This window comes from Galleria mellonella, unplaced genomic scaffold (genome assembly GCF_026898425.1).
Source record: "Galleria mellonella isolate WM207_F2 unplaced genomic scaffold, CSIRO_AGI_GalMel_v1 utg537, whole genome shotgun sequence".
Taxonomy (NCBI): Eukaryota; Metazoa; Arthropoda; class Insecta; order Lepidoptera; family Pyralidae; genus Galleria; species Galleria mellonella.
The window spans coordinates 1,662,886-1,685,731 of record NW_026442112.1 but is presented as its reverse complement, the minus strand read 5'-3'; the positions used below and the strand labels follow the sequence as shown (position 1 = coordinate 1,685,731).

The following is a 22,846-nucleotide window of genomic DNA, read 5'->3' as shown; positions in this document are numbered from 1 at the left end:
TGGGTTTCGATCTTGGGATCCCAGGACTGCAGTCAAGCGTGTCCGATTAAACTATTACCGTTCGGTATTCCAATAGCAATACGCTATTTATATTTTCAAGTAATCATATTGGGGTAATTTTTAGCAAGTGCGAGTTCTGTCTAATTTCGATGAACTTTTTTGGTTTCGAGTCTTTAGAAGAGTTGATGTCTCCGGGAAGTGTTTTATAAAATGATTCCTTCTATATTTCGAGGACTTCTGCTTTTCTGGGGCTTCGAAGATAAAAGCACATTTTAAAAGGTTCATCGAAGTTAGACTGTGATTGCAGTTGCTGAAAATCACCCATTATGTTTTTAAAAGTAACTTAAAGGTAATTTCGACAATACGTAAACGAAGTCGCAGCCATGGCAATTAGTAATTTGATAAAAAAGTTGACCTTCTTCTCCACCCATGCGTATTGCGTATCTAGGATCTACCTAGACTATTTTATTAATCTAAGTTCTTAATATTTGGCACGAAGGTTAATTACATAACGAAGGTAATAGAAAATACTTGATTTCTGATTAAATCTATGATATAGGTGTTTTATTATGCCTAACCTAGAACTAATTGAGCGTAAGTAAAATCAATTATAAATTTCGCTAAATGTATTTCTTAAAATCTTTGCATAGTATAAAACAAAGTCGCTTCTCCCTCTGTATGTATGTTTAGATCTTTTTTTTTTATTAATTTAATACAAAAATCCACAGCTCTTAAAAACTCAACTTACATGCTAAGTCTCTTATAAATACAGCCAATAATGGATTTTATTTAAACTACGCTATATATTTTGATATGGTTTTTATCAATAGATAGAGTATTTAGTTTAATATTGTTGAAATATGACGATAATTGTTAAGGATGTCGGAAGAAATCAAGCTGTCTGTGAGCTTTCATCGAATTATTCTTTTGAAATATAACAATGTACGATGCAATTGTTCCTCATTATTAGGTCTACAAAAAAGTCAGCGATGGCATATCTATAATATGTATTATACTATATGGAAAGCTTTCTAATACCATTCTAATGTTTAACAAATATGAATGTTCTTAATTATTCCATACAGACCCATTTTAGTTTCTACGTTGCACCTGTGCGAAGCCGGGGCGGGTCGTTAGTTAAATATTAATACGAGTAAGTTATTTTCATTTCGATCTTCTTTTGACTTACATGGATATCGGCAATTTAATTTGTCCACCACATAACATATATATTTAATTGAACATAGCAGAGACGATTGTGACGTCATCTTTCAGATTCATTCGGTGTTAATATCACCAGGGAGTTAGTCTATGAAATGTAACCTAATTTCTTAGGTTTCCTACAATATAAAGATATAACTCAATAATTTGCAAGTAGATACTACTTTGTAATTACTAATTTGTAAATACTTACTAATAAAAAAAAATATATTTATTACAATCTTTAAAAATTAATAATTTACTAGTTTAGTGTTTCAATAGGTAAATTACCTATATAAATGGGGTTCTTTTGTCACAGCTAATATGCATAGGGTATTCCATCGTATGCCATTTATTTATGTATAGGGGTAATATGTGTTTCCATCGATTGGTCAGGAGCGCGTGGCTTACCGTCCGATCATTAACCCAGTTGTTCGTCGGCCAGCGGCGCGGCTGGGCATGCCACCCAGCTCGCCGAGCCGTCATTCGCGCACCATGCAACTGCCCGAGACGCCGCCGCCGCCACTCGCTCCCTTGTGGGATCGAGTGCTGCGAGCCCAAGCGCTCCCCCCGGACTTGGACGTTGAGCTCCTCTACATTGCCATCCGTGATCGCCTCACGCATCCTGAATGGGAAGTTCGACTCCATGCACTTCGAGTACTCGCCGACTTGCTTCCTCTCTCAGGAAACGCCCTATCATTCCCATTCGACCAAGTAGTAGACAACCTAGGTCACAATTCACCAAACGTCCGGAAGGGCGCGCTAGACGCTCTCAAAGTTTTCTGCACGCATTGTGAAGATACAGAATGCGCCGCCCGAGCTATATTAGATAAATGCTCGTATCAGAACATAAGGCCACAATCTGCGAACATTGACACAAAAGTGAACGTTATAACTGGATTAATTTTGTCAATACCTTCTGTTATGAATATACTTAAAAGAAGGAATCCCGCATTAAACATGTTACCGATATTTCAAATTTTAGGAGACAAACTGTTCGACCCAATACACAGAGATGTTGCACAACGAGCTTTGTTAAAGCTTCGAAGAGTTTGCGGACCACGAGACTACATGATGTTGCTTTCACGGCTTGATTTCAAAGTTCAAGATAAATTTCGGCAGCTGTGCGAATTATACGATGAGGATTCCATGGACGTGTATTATGCACCTAGGAAAGCTTATCGAGATAACAATCAAACTCTATTAAAGATTAATCATGTGTTTAATACACCACTTACTCCTGTAAGGGTTTCAACTGACACTTCCTCTGAGGAATCATTCGCACACCTACCATATTACAGTAGTAACAATAATTATGCTAAGGTGATAATAGAAACAGAAATTAAATTTGATGCGGACACTGCAATTACGATGACAGTTTTAGAAGAAAATGAAACGGGCTCGGAGAAAAATACAGGGAGTGAAGAAGACTGTGATAGTTCGGATAGGAATATGCTTAAGTATAGTGATGGTGACTCTGAGGATACTGATGTTGTTGTTAAAAAAGTGCGATTTGGTGGAGAGAGTATTAAAATAAGGACGCCAGACAGTGAAAATCTGCTATCTAGTGAAGACGACCATAATCAAAATAAATTGGTTCCGTTAAAAAAAGACAATATTATAGAGATGACGACGCAAATAACGCCGGTAATTGTAACTAAAATGAACGAAATTAAACGTAAAGCATTAGTAAGCAATGTTCAAGTAAAACCACTAAAAAAAAGTGGTATACCACTGCCAGTTATTCACAATAAACCTCAAAAGCAAAATTTCGTAACCGACGGAAAAATGACGTTAAAATCGAAATCTTTAAGTGAGTTATATGACTACTTTAGGACTAAAAACGACAATCAAGAAACTGTTCTAAGAGAAGGGTCTGGGTTTGCTTTAACTTTGTCAGAAGTGCGGTCGCCGGAAAAAGTTCCTAGTCCTGTAGAACCACACAGGGAAGTGGAGGTTCTACATAATTTGCAGAGAAGTCCAGCGGTATCTCCCCGCCGGCATCAAACACATTTGCAGTTAGAACGTGATGGGTGAGTTACTAGTTTTATTAAAATATTAACTATGTCCGTGACGTCGTTTGTATAATAGTCTAAATAAACACAATAATTCAATCAACAAAAAAATTCGTTTTTTGTTGATTGAAATTTATCAAGCGTAGGTTTAGTTTTTAAGCTTTCTTAACTAATTTTTATGAACAAAAGTATTCAATATCTTATAATTTATCTTTTTCTTGTTTGAAAATTTTGTTGAAATCATTCAAGCATAGGTTTAGGTTTTTAAGCTTTCTTAACAATTTTTTATGAATAAATCCCAAAGTATTTGATTAAAGTTTTACCAAGTCTTATGATTTTATGAAATTTATCTGTTAAGAAATTATGTATTTAAAATTCTTTTCCAGAAGGGGTCTCGCCTCTTATGAAAGGCGCATATATTCTTTCAGATATATCTTTGCAAATATAAAAATAGAAAATGAGTTTGCATAAAAGTACTCACGGTATATGTCACTCAGCTATATACCATGTTCTCTCGAACATGACGTTGATTTTGAAAATGGTATATGCTAATTTTGAAAGATTTTTTTTTTTATTCAGGTTTGTTCTCAGTCTACTCACATCAAGCCCAGTGGCGGAAACTGATTTGCTGTCTCCACGAGTACCGTCTCCATTGAGAGAACATTACGAATGGGAGGACTCGGGCATAGTGCCCCAACATGTCGCCAACCAACTGCATAACACGGTATGTTTAATATTTTTAGATAACCAAATAAAAATTAACATAGAATGAATGAACGCAAACTCTTTATTGATAAAAGATATAATTACATAAAATATCTACACAAGAACTAAAAAATATGTATTACAAGAAGTAAATTAAAAAGAGGCAACCTTTTTTGTTAAATAACGATAAACTTACAATCTTAGGATAGAGGGAAATAATGAAACTGGCGTCTGATCAAAACGTAATAGTAATAAAAATAAAGAAAATTGATATTTCTTTTTAGTGATATAAAATATGGCTCCCAAAATCAATATTGCGAATACATTGAAATAAATGCAACACAATCATATATTAATTAGGTCAGCCATATTTAACGTAGGTATGCTTTAAAGAGCCCTAGGGTTTCGAAAGTTCACGCGAGGGAATGTTATTAAGAAACGAATAACAAAAACTATAAAGCTATAGTTTGTGACAAAAATCAGAATTTTAGTATAGAAATGGTAACGATTTTATCAAAAATATTGTCAATATAGCAATACGTTGTCTATTTTATATGTATAACCAGACGAATTCTATATACCCACCCAGACTCGGCTAATTATAACAAGTTTGTAATCTAAATTAGCATGAACAAGAATCGAATCTGGAACCTCAGTTTTACAACATTAGGGCAACATATATGCTATGTAAAGTCTGTGTTATAGAAGTTGTCGAGAAAAAATTCTAGCTTTGTAGAAAAATCGATAAGTACACTATTATATAATAATCTCAAGGTTGTAATCGTTAATGGGTTTTCAATACTTAATAGAGATGGGCAATCCACCTGGGTGGGTTTAAAGTCTGCAAAAACCGGGTTTTTGGGTTTACAAAACACCCAAATTTTTGTGTTTATGATTTTGTACTTCATCATCGTCATCTCAGCCGCAAGACGTCCACTATACTTGACATAGACAATATTATTATGCAGCCTACAGAATAAAAAACTTTTAATTTGATTTTGAGTTTATTAAGAAAGAGATGAAAGTAAAATGTAAAACTACAGTCAATCACTGTCAGATTCAGAGTTTTACAAGCGATGAATTGTATACATTTTTTTCGTCTAAACTGTTATGTTCATTTTTGCTCAATTTCACTTCATTAAACTGATGTTCGCATTCAGCTTTATGTTTAATAAAACAAATGAATGAAATTTTTTCATAAACTTTCTTTTGTTATTATGTATGTAGCCTATATTAGTGGCTGCCGAATACAGGGAGCTGATAGAATAAATCGCTACTTTGAACTCAGTGGAACCACAAATACCTTTCCACCATATTAGGGGCTCAATGCTATCTAATGAGCTCCATACAAATCCTCTGGCCCAAAAGTTATCTTTAGCTTTATAACACGCCAAATCTGAAATTACATTTGACAAACTTAAGTGTTGGCTTAAATTGTAGATAACAAAAAAAAATTCGACTCATTTTAGAATATATGCTGCAAAATGTATTGGCCTCATTGCCATATAAAGATACTGATGTTAGAATCTTGTTTGCTTTCTTCGCTCAATGTCGAAATCTCATTTAATGCAAAACGTATCTTAGCTTGTACATCTCTAAATGTAATGTATGTGCGATGCAAACGATTCTGGTCGCTCTCTAAGTAAAATATGCTTTCAGTGACTGGTTCCAAAATACTTATACATTCGTTGTCCAGAAATCATCACTTAGAATTAAATCTTTAATATCTCTTGAAATTACCACATCTTCTCTAACTGTTAATATTTGCAAAGCTATCTTATTTGCTTTCAAACTTTTTAACGAAGTAACATGACTTACCCATCTTGTAGCACAAGGCAATTTTAGTGTTTGTGTAGAATCTTCACCCTGCCTTGATTTTATCAACAAGGAACTTAATCGTTGACTCCTTTTAACAGTTTTTATTATATTTATGGCTTGCATAATAAACACAGTTATGTATCTTTACAATATCTTGGCACAACAAGTTAAGGATATGTGCACAGCAACCGAGAGGAACAACATGTGGATATTTGAGTTTTGTTAATTCGAATGCCTTTTGTATATTTCTAGCGTTATCGCCAATAAGTACAAGAAACTTATTTGCTCCATACACTTTCATTACTTTTTCAACTTCTTGGCTAAGGTATTCACTAGTGTGAGGATTACTTTCTGTATTCAAACTTTTAACGTATGCAGGTTGAGGTTTTGATATAAGAAAGTTTATTATTCCTTCATTTCTTAAATTAGACCAGCCATCGCACTGAAGGTGTAAGTAACTACAAGCATTTAGTTCCTCATTTAACTCAAAACGCATTTCTCTATATATTTTATCTAAGTATTTTGTCGCTAAAGCTTTACGTGAAGGTATTTTAAATTTTGGTTGCAATTTTTCGAAAAATTGTATCCATAAAGGATGTTGCACCATCGATAATGGCGTCCCTGTTACAAATATAGCTCTCGCTAATTCTGTTTTTATATGATCATCGGTGTCTTGAAACTCAGCATTTATTGTAGTGTTAGCAGACGACGAGGGGCTTATAAAAGAATCATTTGTCTCTATCTCTGACAGTCCAGACATTTTGGTTTTGGACGAGCTATCTTTTATAAGTTTCATAGAGTCTTTTAATGTTTCTGGAGATTTTGGACAAGTGATAAGATGTTGAAGCATTTTGGCAGCATTACTGAATTTGTAGACCTTATTACAAAGCTTGCAAGAAACAGACTTGTTTGGTAAAGTACGGTAGTGCTCCCATATGCGTAAATCTTTAGGTCTCCCCATTGAACCTAAAAAAATGAACGATGATTAGTTGGTCTGACGAAAATTCAACAATAGAGTGCCTATTTTTTTACAATGATTATTTCTTGTTATTTACAATAAATTTATTAAAAAAATAATAAAATAAATACAAAAAACCTTTGTAAAATTACATCTCCTCGGAGGATTAAACGCAGACGCTAGTTTATTATCGTATTGTTCTGTATTTTTCTCAGCAACTTCTTTAATTCGATTAGGTACTTACGCATATTATGTTAAAAATAAATATCTAGTACACATCTTAGGCTATCCACCATTATTATCCAATGACGACTCTCAGCTAACTATGCACTATCATCCAAAATAAACGTGTATGGAAAATTTTATCCCAGTCGGTTGAGGATTGAGGATAATTGCATCAACATACGAACATACCTACATACTTTTATTTACATAACGCAAGCTAAATAAAAGCTTGTAATAATACATCTAATTTTAAGTTAAAATTGTTAAGTGATCATGATATAATTGTATCATTCAAAAATCCACTTACCTTTAATTATTTCTTGTTAAGTATAAATATTATTTCAAATCTGCTCCCTTAATATGCACTTTTTTACTGCTTTTCCTACCTAACACGTTACCAGGAAGTCACGTTACCAGAGTCAGAGTAATAGTGAACACGTTTGACAGTGATTGTCGTCGCCTCATATTCAGCGTCGACGAATAGGGAAATCCCCAGTCATAATGTATTGCATGCGTGGCGGTCTTACTTCAAATCCATAAACAAAGAGATAATTACAGAACTCGATACTAGATGGCGCTGTTTTTGTTTGAAGAAAGTTTGCGGGCTAAAATACATAGAATTTCATCAATGACTTCCACAAAGAACAACATTTCTGTTTTTTCTAAGTCCGTATCTCTTCCGTATATTTCATAAGATATAAGCTTGGGCTACATTGTTATGCAACGTGATTTTGTCGCTGTCTTGCTAGCAGGGTTGACAGATATACGATTTAAATCGTACTCATACTATTATTTGTCTATTTTTTAATGTACGATCGTAAAGATTATGATCGTAATTCGCACAAAAACATACGACTTTTTGGTTACCTGGCAACATTTTTATTATGAAACGAACATGCTCACATCATCAGTCACATGCAACAATTTATTGGGGATTTCCCCTTCACATCTGGCAGTCCTGCTTGCTAGAATATAGGTAAGTCAGCCACAGTTACTGACGATCGATATTTAAAGGGTATTGTTTTTGTGCTAAATATTTCATAAAAACGTTATTTAATACTTTGTGGATTATTAATTTAGTTGATAATCACTGGAAGTAAAATGGATGCTAATTTGAGAGATCAAGATCTTCGTATAAAACAGTTAATAAAAGAAAATCTACGTAAGTACTCTTTTTATACCTAGGTAGGTAAGGTATAATAAACACAAAAGGTATTTAGATCGCGTGTGTTCGAAGCATTTATTCTAATAAATTTAATTTAAAATTGTAGAAAGAAAAAAATGTCTTTAGCCGAAGCCGATCTCCAAATATATTTGGCGATAGTGAGACCCAGTGTCCAGATGATTTACCCAGCGTCGTCGCAACAAAGAAAAAAAACGAGGATAAAGTAAAAGAAAATTTACTGAAAGAAGAAACAAACTGTTCTAAATGCTTAATTTATGGAGAAGAGGATAAAAGAAATGAGTATTTCGGACTGTTAGTGGCTCAAGAATTTAAATATATACGGCCATGTGTGCGAACGAGGTGTTATGAAGAAATTTTAAAGTATCTACGGGAAGCAAAAGGCCAATATGTTGATCAACTGCAACATGAAAACACTGAAAATTAATTACTTTCATTTTATTATATATAGATTTTTAAAATTTCCTGAAATATTATTAGTTAACGTTTTATTTAATATTGTAGAATTGATCAATACAATTTATAAAAATAATTTATTGGTATTACTTACATATTTTCAAAAAAATACGTAAAAACCTATTTTTTTGGGTGATTATGGGAGTTTATGGGTGTTTATTGGGTTTTTACCAAAGCACCGGGTTTAAACCCGGTGCTTTGCCCATCTGTAATACTTAAATTAGGTTATGCATTTTTACAATTGTAGGTACCATAAAGCAATACGAAACAATGTTTAACAGATATTTGTAAACCTAGTGGTTTTGAAAATATGCATAGATTTTTTTCTCACACATTTTTTCCTTATCACTCTAAGATGTTCGTTAAGAATAAAATGATACTTTTATTTGTGATAATTAGAATGGCAAATAAACTGACCACTATCCTTATCCATCCAAAATACTCTGTGCATTTTTTTCATGATAATTGCTAAAGCCGTTAAAAAGTAGTTATGTAGATTACAAAAAAAAACACTTTTGAATTTCGAATTTGAGATTAAAATATGGAATTTATTCTTTGTATCCAGGAGAATTGGATATCAGCTGTGAAGGCAGCTGACCAGCTTCACAGCACGTTGTTAGAAACTGCCAACGTGCAGAAAGTGGAGTCAACCGCGTTATCTCTCGTACAACACATGTGGGCGCTCAGCGAAGCGGTGCGTATTTAATTTCGCTTTGATAGTGCCTAATAATTATCATAGTAAAAATTAGAATAATCTAGTCATAATGGATGTACCAACTGATTTCAAGCTGAATTCCAGCCATAGCATTTATGGAACTGAACAACCTGAATCAAGAAGCAAACTTGATATCTCAACATACTTTTTTAATTATTGTTGGTAGGTACTTGTTGAACATGCCTGACTTCTTTCTTCGTCATTCAGTTAATTTTTTTCGTATAACACATCGAGTGGCAAACAAGCCGTCGGTCCACCTGATGGAAAATAGTAACCGCGTCAGCAACATACCCTGTTAGGTCGACCATCCCGCGGTCTTTAGGGAAACCATCGTGGGAAACCATCAACCAACTGGCCTGAATTTATCCTTATTATTTCATTTCCCGCTAATGCCCCATTGTATACCTTTCACATAGGCGAGAACGCCATTTCATGTTCATTTATTAAAAAAAACCGTCACATATAGATATGAAGCCTTGAATGACTAGCTAGAGTATCCTGCATTTATCTTTTCTCATGATGTTATTGAAATACTTCTTTATACGTACTCTTAATACGTCTTTTTCAATGCTTATTGATGTTCACAAGCTTAATTTTTACTTTAGATCTGTCCAATGCTTCAGTGTTTGTGACCAGGTCATGCCAAAAGATTTAAAAATGTGACAGTAAGTCCTCATTTTCATTGCCTCTAAATTCTTCATTGTCTATGGTTTTATGTCTCCATATCCTGTAATATCTCAGCTTAAAAAATAAAAGATTAAAAAAAACTGTCTAAAACTTTTTTTTTTAATTATTAGGTAACAGCAGCTAGAGCACCGGCGGAAAGTGCGGTCTGCGCGCTGGTTCGTGGCACAAGCAACGACTGCGCGCGTCAACTGCTGCCTGCACTGGTGACCAGGATGGGCCAAGAGCCGCTTCCTGCAGCGCTTCCACATGCTCTCCTGCAGAGAATTGCGCTGCATCATCTCGTAGACCTCATCTTTGACCCTAATATGATTGGTGTAAGTAATATCTAGATATTTTTAACTCCTTCTTTAAATTTTATTGTATTTTTTATATTTGTTACCTCATAACTCTGTCAGTTCTTAACCGATTTGGTAAATACCTTTTTTTATCTGAAAGGATATACATACAGGTTGGTCCTATAGGAATTTTATCAATATCGGTTCAGTAATTTAGTTTTTAAATCAAAATAAATAGTTTTGTCACAGTTATAGTAGTTTTTTTTTTTTTTTTGGCACATAATGTTTATTTATTAAATATGATAATTGCGTCTATACCAAAAAAATATAATTTTCATCCTCACGATCTGGCCACTCTACGAAGGACTATTTACTGTACTTACAAATAAAACCGAATTAGGCTAGTTCTATATAACTTACTAAAGAATGTTACGTTCCAATTCGCTATAAATATTTTTTTTTATTTTATGCAAATTATTTATACGTAGTAGTGAGTGACGATAAGTCACCTCGTTCCCACCGCGTTACGTGACGTATCTGGGTACAATCTATAATAGCCAGTGGTCACAGAGACATGCAACACAACCCCTACCACGACCTACACGGGGTTAATTGTACGACTTTCCCCAAAAACTAACTCGAAATTATGAAAGTTTCGCTCTCAAAATCGATGTCACGCTATGTAATTTTTATGAATGGCTTAAACAGATACGCTACGAGTATACTTCTATTTATTTATATATATTATATACTTACATATGTATAAAAACAGATAATAAAAATAATAGTAGCAATGAAAATTAATATTCTCCATTTATAAAAACTGTGTGCCAATTTACTTTTGCGACTAACTCCGGTGAAGGGGAGGAAAGGGATTATTAGTAACGGAGACTAAAAATCCCATTGCTAGCAATATACCCAACCAGGTATACTCCTCGCGGTTTCCCCTGGAAACTATCATGGTTAATTCCTGATGAATTCATCATGATGGACTAACTGGCCTGGTTTCATTTTCATCAATCACCCTTCACTGGTGCTCCGCCAGCGTACCCCATTAGCGCAGGCGGGGTTACCATTCCAATTTCACCCATAAAAAAAACTCTCCGGTGAAAAAAAAACAAAAGACTGTCCGCGTGATCAAGATATGTATATTAAATTTCGAAGTTAACAAACAAATTCACTTTCATATTTACAATATTAGTATTATTGTTAATTAATCTAAACTATCTGCTATATGAAGCGATAAAGTTGATCAATCATGCATAAATGATTATTTAATAACAACCATTAACCTATTGTCACTAATGGTTCTTGTCCTTTGCAGTGGGTCTATAAAATTAAAGTGACTTAACAAATGAAATATAAGTTGTTAATGTATTTTTAATAAATCCATCAATTTTTTATAAATATACCTCTGTTACGTCTGTTAATTTTGATTCTAAATATCTTTGATGGAATATGAAAATGGATGGGCTACTATGATCGTTTACCATAACAGTACCGGACCGAACATTTATGCTACAAAACATCACACGATTAATGGACGACCCTTTAGAAATCTAGCATTATACCATATCAGGTTGACTTCCAGGCAGTTCTCTCTGGAAACTATTGTGGTTATTTTAAAATTAGTCAGAATGGGCTAACTGACTTGACCTGACGAACAAGAAGGAATGCTTTGTTAGTAATACGGACTACCAGTCCCATTGCTAACAATATATCCTAGGGGGTAAGGGATTGTTGGTAATGGTGTCTAACTGACCTATTGCTAGCAATACACCCTGTCAGGTCGCCCTCCACACGGTTCCCCCTGGAAACCATCGTGGTTAATTCTAGTGGAATTCGTCACGATGGACTAACTGACCTGCTTTCATTTTAACCTATCATCCCTCACTGGAGCCCCGCCAGCGTATACCGATAGCGCAGCTGGGGTTACCATTCCATTATCACCCATTAAAAAAAAACAATATACCTTAGCAGGTTGATCTCCCCATGGAGGGGAAAAGAGATTGTTAGTAAAGGGGAATTTAGTCCCCATTGCTATCAATATACCCTATCAGGTCACGCGGTTGTCACTGCAAACCATCGTGATTAATTTATCGTTGAATTTATCACGATGGGCAAACTGATCTGCCTATCGTCTCTCAATGGTCCCCCGCTAGCGTATACCGTTAGCACGGGCGGGACTGCCATTTCATTGTCATCCATTAAAAAATAAAAAAGACCTGACCTCCTCACCTATCGTCACTTATTGGTACATCATCAGTGTACACTGATAAAGAAGGCAGGGCTACCATTGCATTTTACGTATAAAAAAGCCTCTAGGAATGATAACTGTAACGTTTAAGAGGTACTCTGCGTCACAGGCCAATTTGTATTGTCTATGGTGACGTTCATATTAGGTATATGCCACAGTTACCGTATTCAATTAGGTGATACCGCCGAGTTATTTGTAATTTTCAGTTATAAAAAAAAGTGAAAATGTCTGTATAGGTGACAGGCGATGCAGAAGCAGTCCAAACCGCTCAGCTCCGTGCTACGCTGTGCTTGGCCCGAGCCGCCGGACCAGCCGCTGTTCTTTCCGCTGTTCGCAGGAGGCTCGCCGGCACCGCTAGAGCTGATATCTTTTGTAATAAGGTGAATATTCGATTTGCAAAATGAGATTTGTAAATTCTTATCGAAATATTATTTTCTTTTTCTGACTTCCCTGCAATTAATTTGAATGTCTAAAAATTTTTAGAATTCTTAATTTGGTCTAGAGAGACCAACCCAAGTCTCTTTGAATTTCTAGTTATTTATCAATATCGAAAGCAGCCTATTTTGTAATTTAGAAAAGTTTCTTTCTTTTGTATATGTGTATGGATATCAGTGAGATAAATTCTGGTATTTTAGATTTATATTCAACCTCGACCGAGAATCGAACCCAGGATCTTATTAAGAGAACCTCCGTAAGCATATAATAGCTTACGCACGAATACAGACACGACGGACACGTTTGCGTGACCGTCAGTCAAATTAGAAATTGAATTGAGTAACTTCTATCTATAATTAATCTACCTAAAAGGTACTTAATGTTTCAAAAGATCTTCCTATATTCTGATAAGATTGGGCAGTCAAAATGCCTCCGTTATTTTCGGTAATCTGATAAGTCTCAAATGAAGTAACATTGTTTTTTATTAATTATAGTTTCTTTTTTCAGTTACGCGAGCGATTGAGCAGACCGATTGAGAATATCAAACCAAGTCATGTGATCAGGTAACTATTTAATGTTTTTTTTGTAATTGGGTATCGTAAACAAAATTTAAAGAATATCTATCCATCAGAATGAATCTCTAGACTGGCTGTGTATATATATGAGTTATGAAAATGGATCAGTCCGTAAATGTTCATTTTTTAATGGTTGGCTGCCTGTGCTATCGGTATACGCTGGCGGTGCACTAGTGAGGGATGATAGATAGGGATGAAAACAGGTCAGTTAGCCGATCGTGATGAATTCCACAAGAAATAAATGGAATCCAGGGTGAACCGCGTGGAAGTCGACTTGAAAGAATATATTGCTAGCAATGGAACTGTTAAATCCCCATTACTAATAATCCCTTCGACCTCGTAGATGCACATAAGGAAGACGCTATTATGCGCCCGGTTTTTATTTTTATTATACTTAGAGGGTCGAAGAAGCTGACGGCCCACCTGATAGGAAGTGGTAATCTTCCCCTACAAACATGAACCACACCATTAACATAGAATAGACTATTATGCCCATGGAACCCCGTATGCCTTTTTCAACCCGGATCCCTCTACTTCGTAACGTACCTGGCATGTTGATATAGAGATATTGTAATTTTTTTAGGAGTTCTCAACTACCAGTTCCAGTAAGACGTCGGGCTAGATCCACGCCTCCGCCCGCCGCGCCAGCACTGCCCCGGAGACTGCGACCACTGCCTGACTCCGCGCCTCTGCCTGGTACGTATTTTATATCTGTACTGATGTATGGAAAATGTAGTGAAATTAAAATCATATCAAAGCAACGTAACATTTTTCTCAAAAAAAAAAATGGGTATAAAAATGACCAGAAATTGACCAGAAATGACCAGAGCTTATGTGAATACGGGATGTACAATTTTTTGTTTTATTACACATATTTCGTTAGGAAAACTATTCCATCTCTCTGTCTCAAGATATGAATGAAAAAATGCCTAATTATTATTATTAAGGGAGTCTTGATATTAAGGAATGTTCCGTATGGCCCCAGCATGAAATAGGCTACTTTCTTCCTTTCCCGTGGATGTCGTAAGAAGCGACTAAAGAAACTTAGTGGTTAGGGGATGGGCAGCAACGTCTCTCTTTAACCATTTACAAAACCTAACTGCGGTTGCCAATCCGCCTACCAAGCGTGGCAACTACTGGCAAAGCCCTTTTTTTTCAGAAGTCATGTTGTGTACGACCTGATCGACCAAAATGGTGGGCAGTAAACATAGCAATTGAGAGACATCTGCATTCAGTAGAAATGTGACTTCTGAGATAGATGTGTGCATCAGCTTGTTTCAAAAGCTTATATCAAATAATTTTTATAAAACATTGTATTATCATCATTATCATTATATCATCCGTTAACCACCACCTTTTTAAGTTCCATTAGTTACCTCTTACGACACCCACGGGAAAGGACGGGGTGGCTCATTCTATGCAGGAATTACACGGCGATAAAATATATAAAAGTATATAAGGCTGTTTTTGTAGAACACAATTATAATATAAAGCTAACTATGTTGTTGACAGGTATTTCGCAGCCCGGAAGAGACTTTCTTATGAAGCCTGCACTGTCTCCAATACCCTTAAGCGATAGGTATGTACATACTAACCTAACTTGTACATTTTCTTATTATACTAACTTATATATTAAACAGAGCTCTAAATTCTCTGAAATTCAATTTGCCAGAGAGAGAGACTTTGTACAAAAGTCGTTTGTTTGGGTACGCCTGCACCATTCGTGTTTCTACTGCGAAATAGTTGTGTTTGGCATGGTGTGTTTCTGTTTATAGAATGACATGACAGTGAATTTATAGGGTACAGAGTTATGATACCTTAGTCTTCAGGAATGGCAACGCATGGGGAATATCTTGGGCGAACCAGTATACTCCGTTATGCCCATGGTACTGTTCACATCTATTGGCGTCAGTTACCATTTTCTATCAGGTAGGCCGTCAGTTTGTTTGCAATTCTAAGCTGCATAAAAAAAAAATCCACAAATGTGTTAATAATAGTTAATTTTAAAGCACAAAAAACATCAAATGTGTAAATAATAGTTAATTTTAAACGTTTACGTTGTTTACGCATATTTTAAATACACTATCGGGACTTAACGCGAAGTAAAAGCTTTTTCAGGTAAAATAATATCAACGTACCTGCTTCTTTATTGTCGACGTATGTAAGTATTATTTACTTGTAAAAGCTTTTACATCGCGTTAAGTCGCAATTGTGTATTTAAAATATATGCTAATAATGTTGTTTAGGTTTGTAGGCTATGGTTACTATTTACCATCAGGTGAGCTGTCCATGCCATTCTAAACCTCTACTTACTACTCTCATACAGCTCGTCTGATGATTAGTGATTACTGTATATTACAAAAGCCAGTAACATCAGGGGTGTCATGTGTGCGTTGCCAATATTGAAGAAATCTCTTATTGAAGATTATGTTTTTCTTTCATACGTCTTTAGAGGAAACCTCGTCATTCATTATTTGTAGTGCTAGTGGCCGATCTGGCAAATTTACATGGTCACTATACTGTTCTTCATTATTATCACATCGCCTTTTAAATGTCCACTGCTGAACATAAGCCTCCCCTATAAAAGTGGGAATTTGCTAGTAATTGCCACTTAGTCGTTTCTCATGACACCTACGGTCACGGACATACATGCTCACCGGTTACGAGTACTTTTAATTTGGCCATTCAGCAAATCGTCTATTAGGTCCACATAGGTCCATCTAGGGCGGCCCCTGCCAACATCTCCATTCATTCTTGTTCGATAAATCTCTTTCGTAATCCTTCTTTTAATCATCCTCTCTAAATGTCCAAACCAACGCAACATTCCCTTTTCGATTTTTGTCATTACATAGTGTTTCAATCCATACTTCTCTCTAATCAATTTCTCATATATTTATGCTTAATAAGTAAAAATTGTTGGCAACACCATCTAACAATATTTTAATTATTACATTGGCAACACTGGTAACGTGGGAGATAGATTTTTCCCGCCCTTTTTAGTATTGATTGATTTATTATAATGCGTACTCTTTCATTGAACTTCTTAATAAATATAATAAGGGTATTATTGAAGAGTTTAAGAAGCACCATCCACTCCACATTTGGAACAAATGTAATATAAGTAAATAATTAGGTTCAGAAAATATTCCGATGTTTCCTCTGAAAAAACTAAAGTTCTTCGATAATCATCTGATAGTGTTTTTTTAATACAAAAATGATCATCTGTAACTATATTATACATAATGTAATTAAGCGAATATAGCTAACTATTGGTAGGTATAACATAAAAAGGGGCGATATCCTATTACAAACACGGATATTGTAGTTACAACTAGACATTGAATTGAAAAGCAACGAACTTCTTATATTATTTATTCGGCGAGCAAAGTTCAATAACGTACCGCAATTAACCAAAGACTTGTGTATGATATGTACATAATTGATTACTTGGATAAAAAATTGATAGGCATCGATTTAGACATATGTTAGGTTTCAGTGACCACTCGCTTTGACCTTGTGCCCGTGCGAGTCTCACCACCTGATCACGTTTTTTATATAAGAATACAGTATTCTTTCTTTTCTTCTATTATTAACTTAGCAAGTACGTATGTACGTATAAGTTTTTGTCTAATGGATTATTTAGAATTGTAACCATTGCGTTATTGGTTTACCAGTAAGGATCAGGACCTCTAGACAAGTGTGAATCTAATTCGTCAAAGGAATCAACATCGCTAGCATGTATCATGTTACTAGTTAGCACTTTTTTTTTATACAACTTAGAATGGCAAACAAGCTAACGGCCCACCTGATGGAAAGTGGTAACCGTCGCCTATAGACATGAGCAGTGTATACTGTTTCGCCCATGATACCCCCCATGTGTTGCCATTCCTGAGGACTCAGGTGTTATTCCCCTGTATTCTGTAAATTCACGCCATATCCCATCCTTCAAACCGTTACTAGTAATAACGATAGGGATATATACGCCACCGTTATGCAATGGCAATTGGACATATTATTTTATAATTTCATCCAAATGAACTATGGTGTTTAAGTTAATCGGTAGGACACTGATATTATTTAAGCCCGCTAGGCGTAGTTATAGTCATGCCACATGCATTATATACGTACTACTATATGAAGACTAATACATCATTATAAATAATATAAATTCTTATGGACTATATCCATTAGTGAACAATAAACTGGTAAATTGACCGTGATGAGAATAACAAAGAGATCCATTTCACGCACACAGTTTTCCACAATAACACGTAATTCTTGTGGAAAACTGTCAATTAGATGAATTTCAAATATGAATCGCTCTAGGCAGCTATTAGAAATCACCAATGAGTAAATTTTAGACTCCAAGGACGCCTGCACGGTTAGGGGTGTCACGTACTCATCGCCGACCTTGAACCTCTCCCCTGAATATATCTAACAATCAACCCTCACTGTAAACACCTACATAAAACACAATAGGTAATGTATCTACTTATGAAAACGTAAACAAAATTAAAATGACATGTGAATAAAACTCGTTTAGATATACGTAAGTAAACATTGGTATCTACTTATTGGATAAACCTTAAGTACATATATATATATATATATATATATATATATATATATATATATATATATATATATATATATATATACAGGCGGATTGGTAAACGCAGTTAGGCTTTGCAGATGTTATGAGAGGGACGCTGCTGCCCGTCCCTCGCTCTCCTTAGTCACCTCTTACGACATCCACGGGAAAGGAAAGGGTGGCCAATTCTATGCCGGGACCACACGGCGATTACTAAGTAATGAGTTATGATAAGTTACAGCGGAAAAATTAATATTGTATTACTGTGTTTATTTTTTGTAAAACAATAGGTCAGATTTGTGCATCAAAATGAACATCCAAAACGTTCAATTCCATAATATTTTAAAATTGAGCGTAGATTAAGTTAGGAAATTTAGCTGTGTAGTTTCGGCATAGAATAGACCACCCCTTCCTTTCCTGTGGGTGTTGTAAGAGGCAACTAAGGGAATTTAATGGTAGAGAAATGGGCAGCAGCAGGACTTCATTGCTCTAACCGTATTTATTTATCCTGTAATACAATTGCGCTTCTTGTTGCATGGTCGTGTATAAATTAAACGGTCTCTTCCTTGACTGGTTATGGCAATGAAACTACTGGGTACAGAGGCATTAAAACTTTTAATCCGCCTCAGAAATAACAACCTACGAGGAACTGGCCGTTATCGTGTATTCTATGATTTCTATGAGGATGCTAAAGTCTATATGGTTATATGGATATATGATTATCACCTAAGAACAGGAAATCTTGAATTATCTAATTAATTATATATTTTACAGTGTGCAAGAGTTTTTGATGCAAAAATACTTAACTACTTGAATTACCTCTCGGGTTACCAATAGTCATGCAGCTGTTATCAATAGTCCATAATTTGACATTGACATTTCTTTTTTTATTGTGACAAGTGTTCGACATATTTGATATATTAGTTTTTTTTATAACATTACGAATTTTAACGTCTAATTTAATTAACATTTATTCTATTTAAGTATAAAATTTTACATGCCTAATTATGGCGAAATATGAGAACCTATTGTTAACATCGATACACTTGTTTCCATGTTTTGTTGATACCATGTTTCTTGTAAATCAAAAAATATCACTTACCGTCGATAGGGCCATCATCTTGTTTACTATTCTAAGCTATATAAAACATTCTTTGGTATAGGACTTTTTTCTTTCTTCAATCAACACCAACCACTTTTGGAACAGTATGACCCTAAAACGTTACTATTTCTGTGGTCAATTAGTCTCCTAATATTGAGCTCAGTGGGTTTATTAGGAGCGATAGTTATCGTAACCAAAGTAAATTAAAAATAAATTGGCCCTCTAAGCCAAGAAAAGTATAATGAATTGTATTTTATTCTAATGTATTTGCATTCCAACCATATTTTCTAGGTATTGTTGACTTGACCGCCAGACTTGATCGTTATCTATGTTAAACTAGCACATTTACTAAATTACCGTTATGTCGAATCAACTACCCTATTCGATGACTAACGCCCAATCAATAGATGAGGGCTGACGATTTGTTACTACAAAAAATGACCCTGAATACGTAGTAGAGCGTTTGAAAATGCGTCAGTATCCGTTCCAAGAAATGCTAAGCGTGAATGCAAAGTTGTAAACGAAGCTGACGAAGATATAGCGTTTGTTGTTTAATTTTCAATTGAATGCTGTCTCCATGGTTACCTTGCCAGCCACGCAATCAGGACACAGCTAGACTAAGTTTATTGTAAGTGCATTGGTTACTAGGATATAGGTATAATAGCATATGCATAACCAGAATTCCCTGTTGCTCGCACTTTGGCGATCATTTTATAAGTTCATTCCTTTTTGTAATAAAAGCTCATGATGATCTGATGAAACAGACTTTACTAGATAAAAGATTAAATATTTTCTGATTAATTATCTAGATAGAACAATAAGTTTGGAATTTTTTTTTTTGTTATCTAAACTCTTGAATTTCTGATATAACCGAAAACATTGTTAAGCTGTTAGATTCTTTATCTAATAAGAATTCTGAACGTCTCAAGATGTTAAAATTCAGTATCATAATTTATGGAAATTCTCAATTTTTTTTTAAATAATTTAATGATGAATATCATTTTTAGAATCGGTACTATTAATATAAGTATTTTTCATCTTCTTGTCTCTATTGTATATGTGAGACAGTGTATGTATGAGACACCTTCATTAATAGGTATAATAGGTAGTAAGAACTATAAATAATAAAATAAGTTGTTAATAGATAATAATAGACTTAGGGTTTAAAAGAAAATAATAGGTTATCGATTAGGTCTTAAAGTTTTCAACAAGAGGCCTTACACTTATCAAAAGCGACATTTGATTACAAATTCAACAGACAATAAACGTTTTAGCTATACTGAATTTATTTCGGCACGCATTGTTTACCGAAGAGTTAGGGGATGTAATTGCGTGCCACCACTAACCTACATTTTGAGACTAAAATGATTGGCCCACTTCTGTCCCAAGCGTTATAGACGGCCGCTGGCGACCCATTTACGCTATCGTTACATCGTTCTACATTGTGATCGAAATATGTGTGTCAAAAACCGCATATACAATTTAAAATTGCTAAGCAATATTATGTACAATCTATTGCAAACTGCCGTAGAATTATTCAAAATATGGAAAATAATTTTTAGCCCACATCCTCAGTAATAGCTGTTGCGCGCCGTCTACATAAATTCTAGGAGAACGCGTGTTTACCTAATCTGCATAATATGCAGGTAGTAGAATGAGTTCATCAACATGGTTGTCAATTGATCGCGGAGTTAGGGTGCTGAGGTGTCGGTCCCGTTGTACAATTCATGGCGTGTGGCGTCGACTGTACGGCCGTAGGCATGCAGTCGTCGGTCGTCAGTCGCGGTGGCGCCGCGGCAGCAGGCGGCCATGCTGCTTTGGTGCTGCCCTCGTCCTGTTGTCGAACCCGCACCCATTCCGCCCCTTGCCCCCGACCTCGTCGCCGACTTACCCCCACATACTCGGTAATTTCCGACTCCAATACTCGATAGTAAACAACATTAATAACTTCCTCGTAGTTGTAATATTAATTCTTTGCTTTTGCTTACAGAGAATCGAGCGCGTTTACAAGTTACGAAGAAAAGGAAAATGGTAAGAATGATCAATTGGAGGATAAGAAATCTGTTGATAGTACCATTGTTGGTGATACAACAGTTATCGAGGCATCGACGTGTGAAATAGAAGACGCTCAGTTACCCCCTCGTTCGCCGTCAATTCACATTGAAGATTATTCCGAAAAATCAAATCATTCATCACACAGTCGCCGGTCACGAGTAGAGACTGACGCTTATAGTCGACAATCAGTTGATACAGAGAATGCAAGAAGTCCAGATAGAATATTCGGATCACAGAAATCTCTAAATTCCCTCGGATCCGGGTCGCGGCCGTACAGCAGAAAATCTTCACCTGGTGCATCAAAAAGTCGAAGCGCGTCTAGTAGTCGAACTCAAACTCCGGATCCGTTAAGTGCAAATTACCACGAAAATGCATCACCTATTGAACGAGACGTACGCAATGCATTAGCAGAATGTATTGTACCAGCACGACATGAAGACTGGCAATTGATAGTTAACAGTTTAATAGAAACTGAACGGTTGGCCACGGACCCATCCGCCCGCGCCCCTGCTGCCAGTTGGAGGGCCGTCGTTCGATCAGCAGCAGCACATGTGCGTTCGTTACGATCGAGAGTAGCAAGAACGGCGTGCTCTACACTAGGTGCTCTATTTGAGCATCGCGGACGAGCCTTAGATCCTGAGTTGGAAGAAGCAGCAACAGCTTTATTAGAGCGGTGCGCAGATGTAAATAGGTTCCTAAGAGCTGATGCAGCGTCAGCACTGGTCCGTTTAGCACGTGGAAGTAATAGTGCCCGAGCTGCAGTGGCGTTAGCGCGGCGTGGTTCCACACACCGCGCTGGGCCAGTAAGAGCGGCGGCTGCTCAAGCACTAGCTCGTCTAGTGCAGCACAACGGGGCTTCTAGAACACTCGATATGCCTCCCGAACCAAGGACTGTGCTGCTGAGAGCTGTCGGTGAATTACTTGGTGATGCTAACGCCGAGACGCGTTTACATGCCCGGCACCTTTGCCTGGCACTGTCCACTGATTTAAGGTTCCGGCTATTGTTGAAAGACTCTATTCTGCCGTCAAGGTATCGCGCTATAGAAAAATTAGTCGAAAAATTACGATGACCACGATAAAGTGTCTATTAAAACAGAGAAGTTGAAATGCTTGTTTACATAAATCGTATAAGTATTTACGCTAATGTAAGTTTAAATACTGGATTGAAGCTGTAGTTTTGGAATTACATTAGATGTTTTAATAGACTGCGTAAAGAATGCTACCATTGTATGGCTGACAATTTCAATTATGATTCTATTGAAAAGAATCATTGTCTTTTGACTGAATTGTGCGAAAGGTATTTTTGTAGTAAAATATAAGTAGTACTTCTATAAATTCTTATATACAATTATGTACTTGCGAAATGGAATTGTTATCCTCCGATGGAGTGAAATTTAATATACTTATTGTTAACTGCATGTACAATTTATAAATTTTTAATAGTAGGAACTCATTAAATATAGAATAATGAAGGCGTATTATTTATTTGTAAACCTTTATAGAATAGAAATTTTTATACATGTATATATGTGTAGGTATATGTATATAAATATTCATGTGTGCTATAAATTTAAATATAATCCTATATTATTAC

General features: G+C 35.6%; 2 protein-coding genes and 1 long non-coding RNA gene across 3 annotated transcripts; 1 reads left to right on the top strand and 2 right to left on the bottom strand.

The window, feature by feature from the left end:
- The first annotated feature begins 1,625 nt into the window (after positions 1-1,625).
- LOC113513353 (uncharacterized) lies at positions 1,626-22,724 on the top strand. Its single transcript, XM_052898760.1, has 9 exons — positions 1,626-3,233; positions 3,795-3,939; positions 9,126-9,254; positions 10,073-10,276; positions 12,731-12,874; positions 13,437-13,492; positions 14,088-14,200; positions 15,017-15,083; positions 21,188-22,724. Exons 1-9 carry the CDS (start codon positions 1,660-1,662, stop codon positions 22,320-22,322), a joined length of 3,567 nt encoding a protein of 1,188 aa, XP_052754720.1. The 5' UTR covers positions 1,626-1,659; the 3' UTR covers positions 22,323-22,724.
- LOC128201525 (uncharacterized) lies at positions 5,612-8,175 on the bottom strand. The gene is made up of 2 exons (XM_052898761.1): positions 7,229-8,175; positions 5,612-6,704 (listed from the first exon to the last, which is right to left on the bottom strand). The coding sequence occupies exon 2, from the start codon at positions 6,697-6,699 to the stop codon at positions 5,830-5,832; it is 870 nt and encodes a 289-aa protein (XP_052754721.1). The 5' UTR covers positions 6,700-6,704; positions 7,229-8,175; the 3' UTR covers positions 5,612-5,829.
- LOC128201526 (uncharacterized) lies at positions 10,101-15,428 on the bottom strand. Its single transcript, XR_008253272.1, has 3 exons — positions 15,322-15,428; positions 14,102-14,197; positions 10,101-10,216 (listed from the first exon to the last, which is right to left on the bottom strand). It is a non-coding gene; the product is annotated as an uncharacterized LOC128201526 (long non-coding RNA).
- Positions 22,725-22,846: the final 122 nt, after the last annotated feature.

Bases quoted from the DNA above. Each gene is read 5' to 3' on its own strand.
- LOC113513353 (XM_052898760.1), top strand. From the start codon at position 1,660: ATGCCACCCAGCTCGCCGAGCCGTCATTCGCGCACCATGCAACTGCCC. The intron at 3,940-9,125 runs GTATGTTTAATA...CTTTGTATCCAG, and splicing joins CCAACCAACTGCATAACACG to GAGAATTGGATATCAGCTGT. The intron at 15,084-21,187 runs GTATGTACATAC...TTTTGCTTACAG, and splicing joins CCAATACCCTTAAGCGATAG to AGAATCGAGCGCGTTTACAA.
- LOC128201525 (XM_052898761.1), bottom strand. From the start codon at position 6,699: ATGGGGAGACCTAAAGATTTACGCATATGGGAGCACTACCGTACTTTA.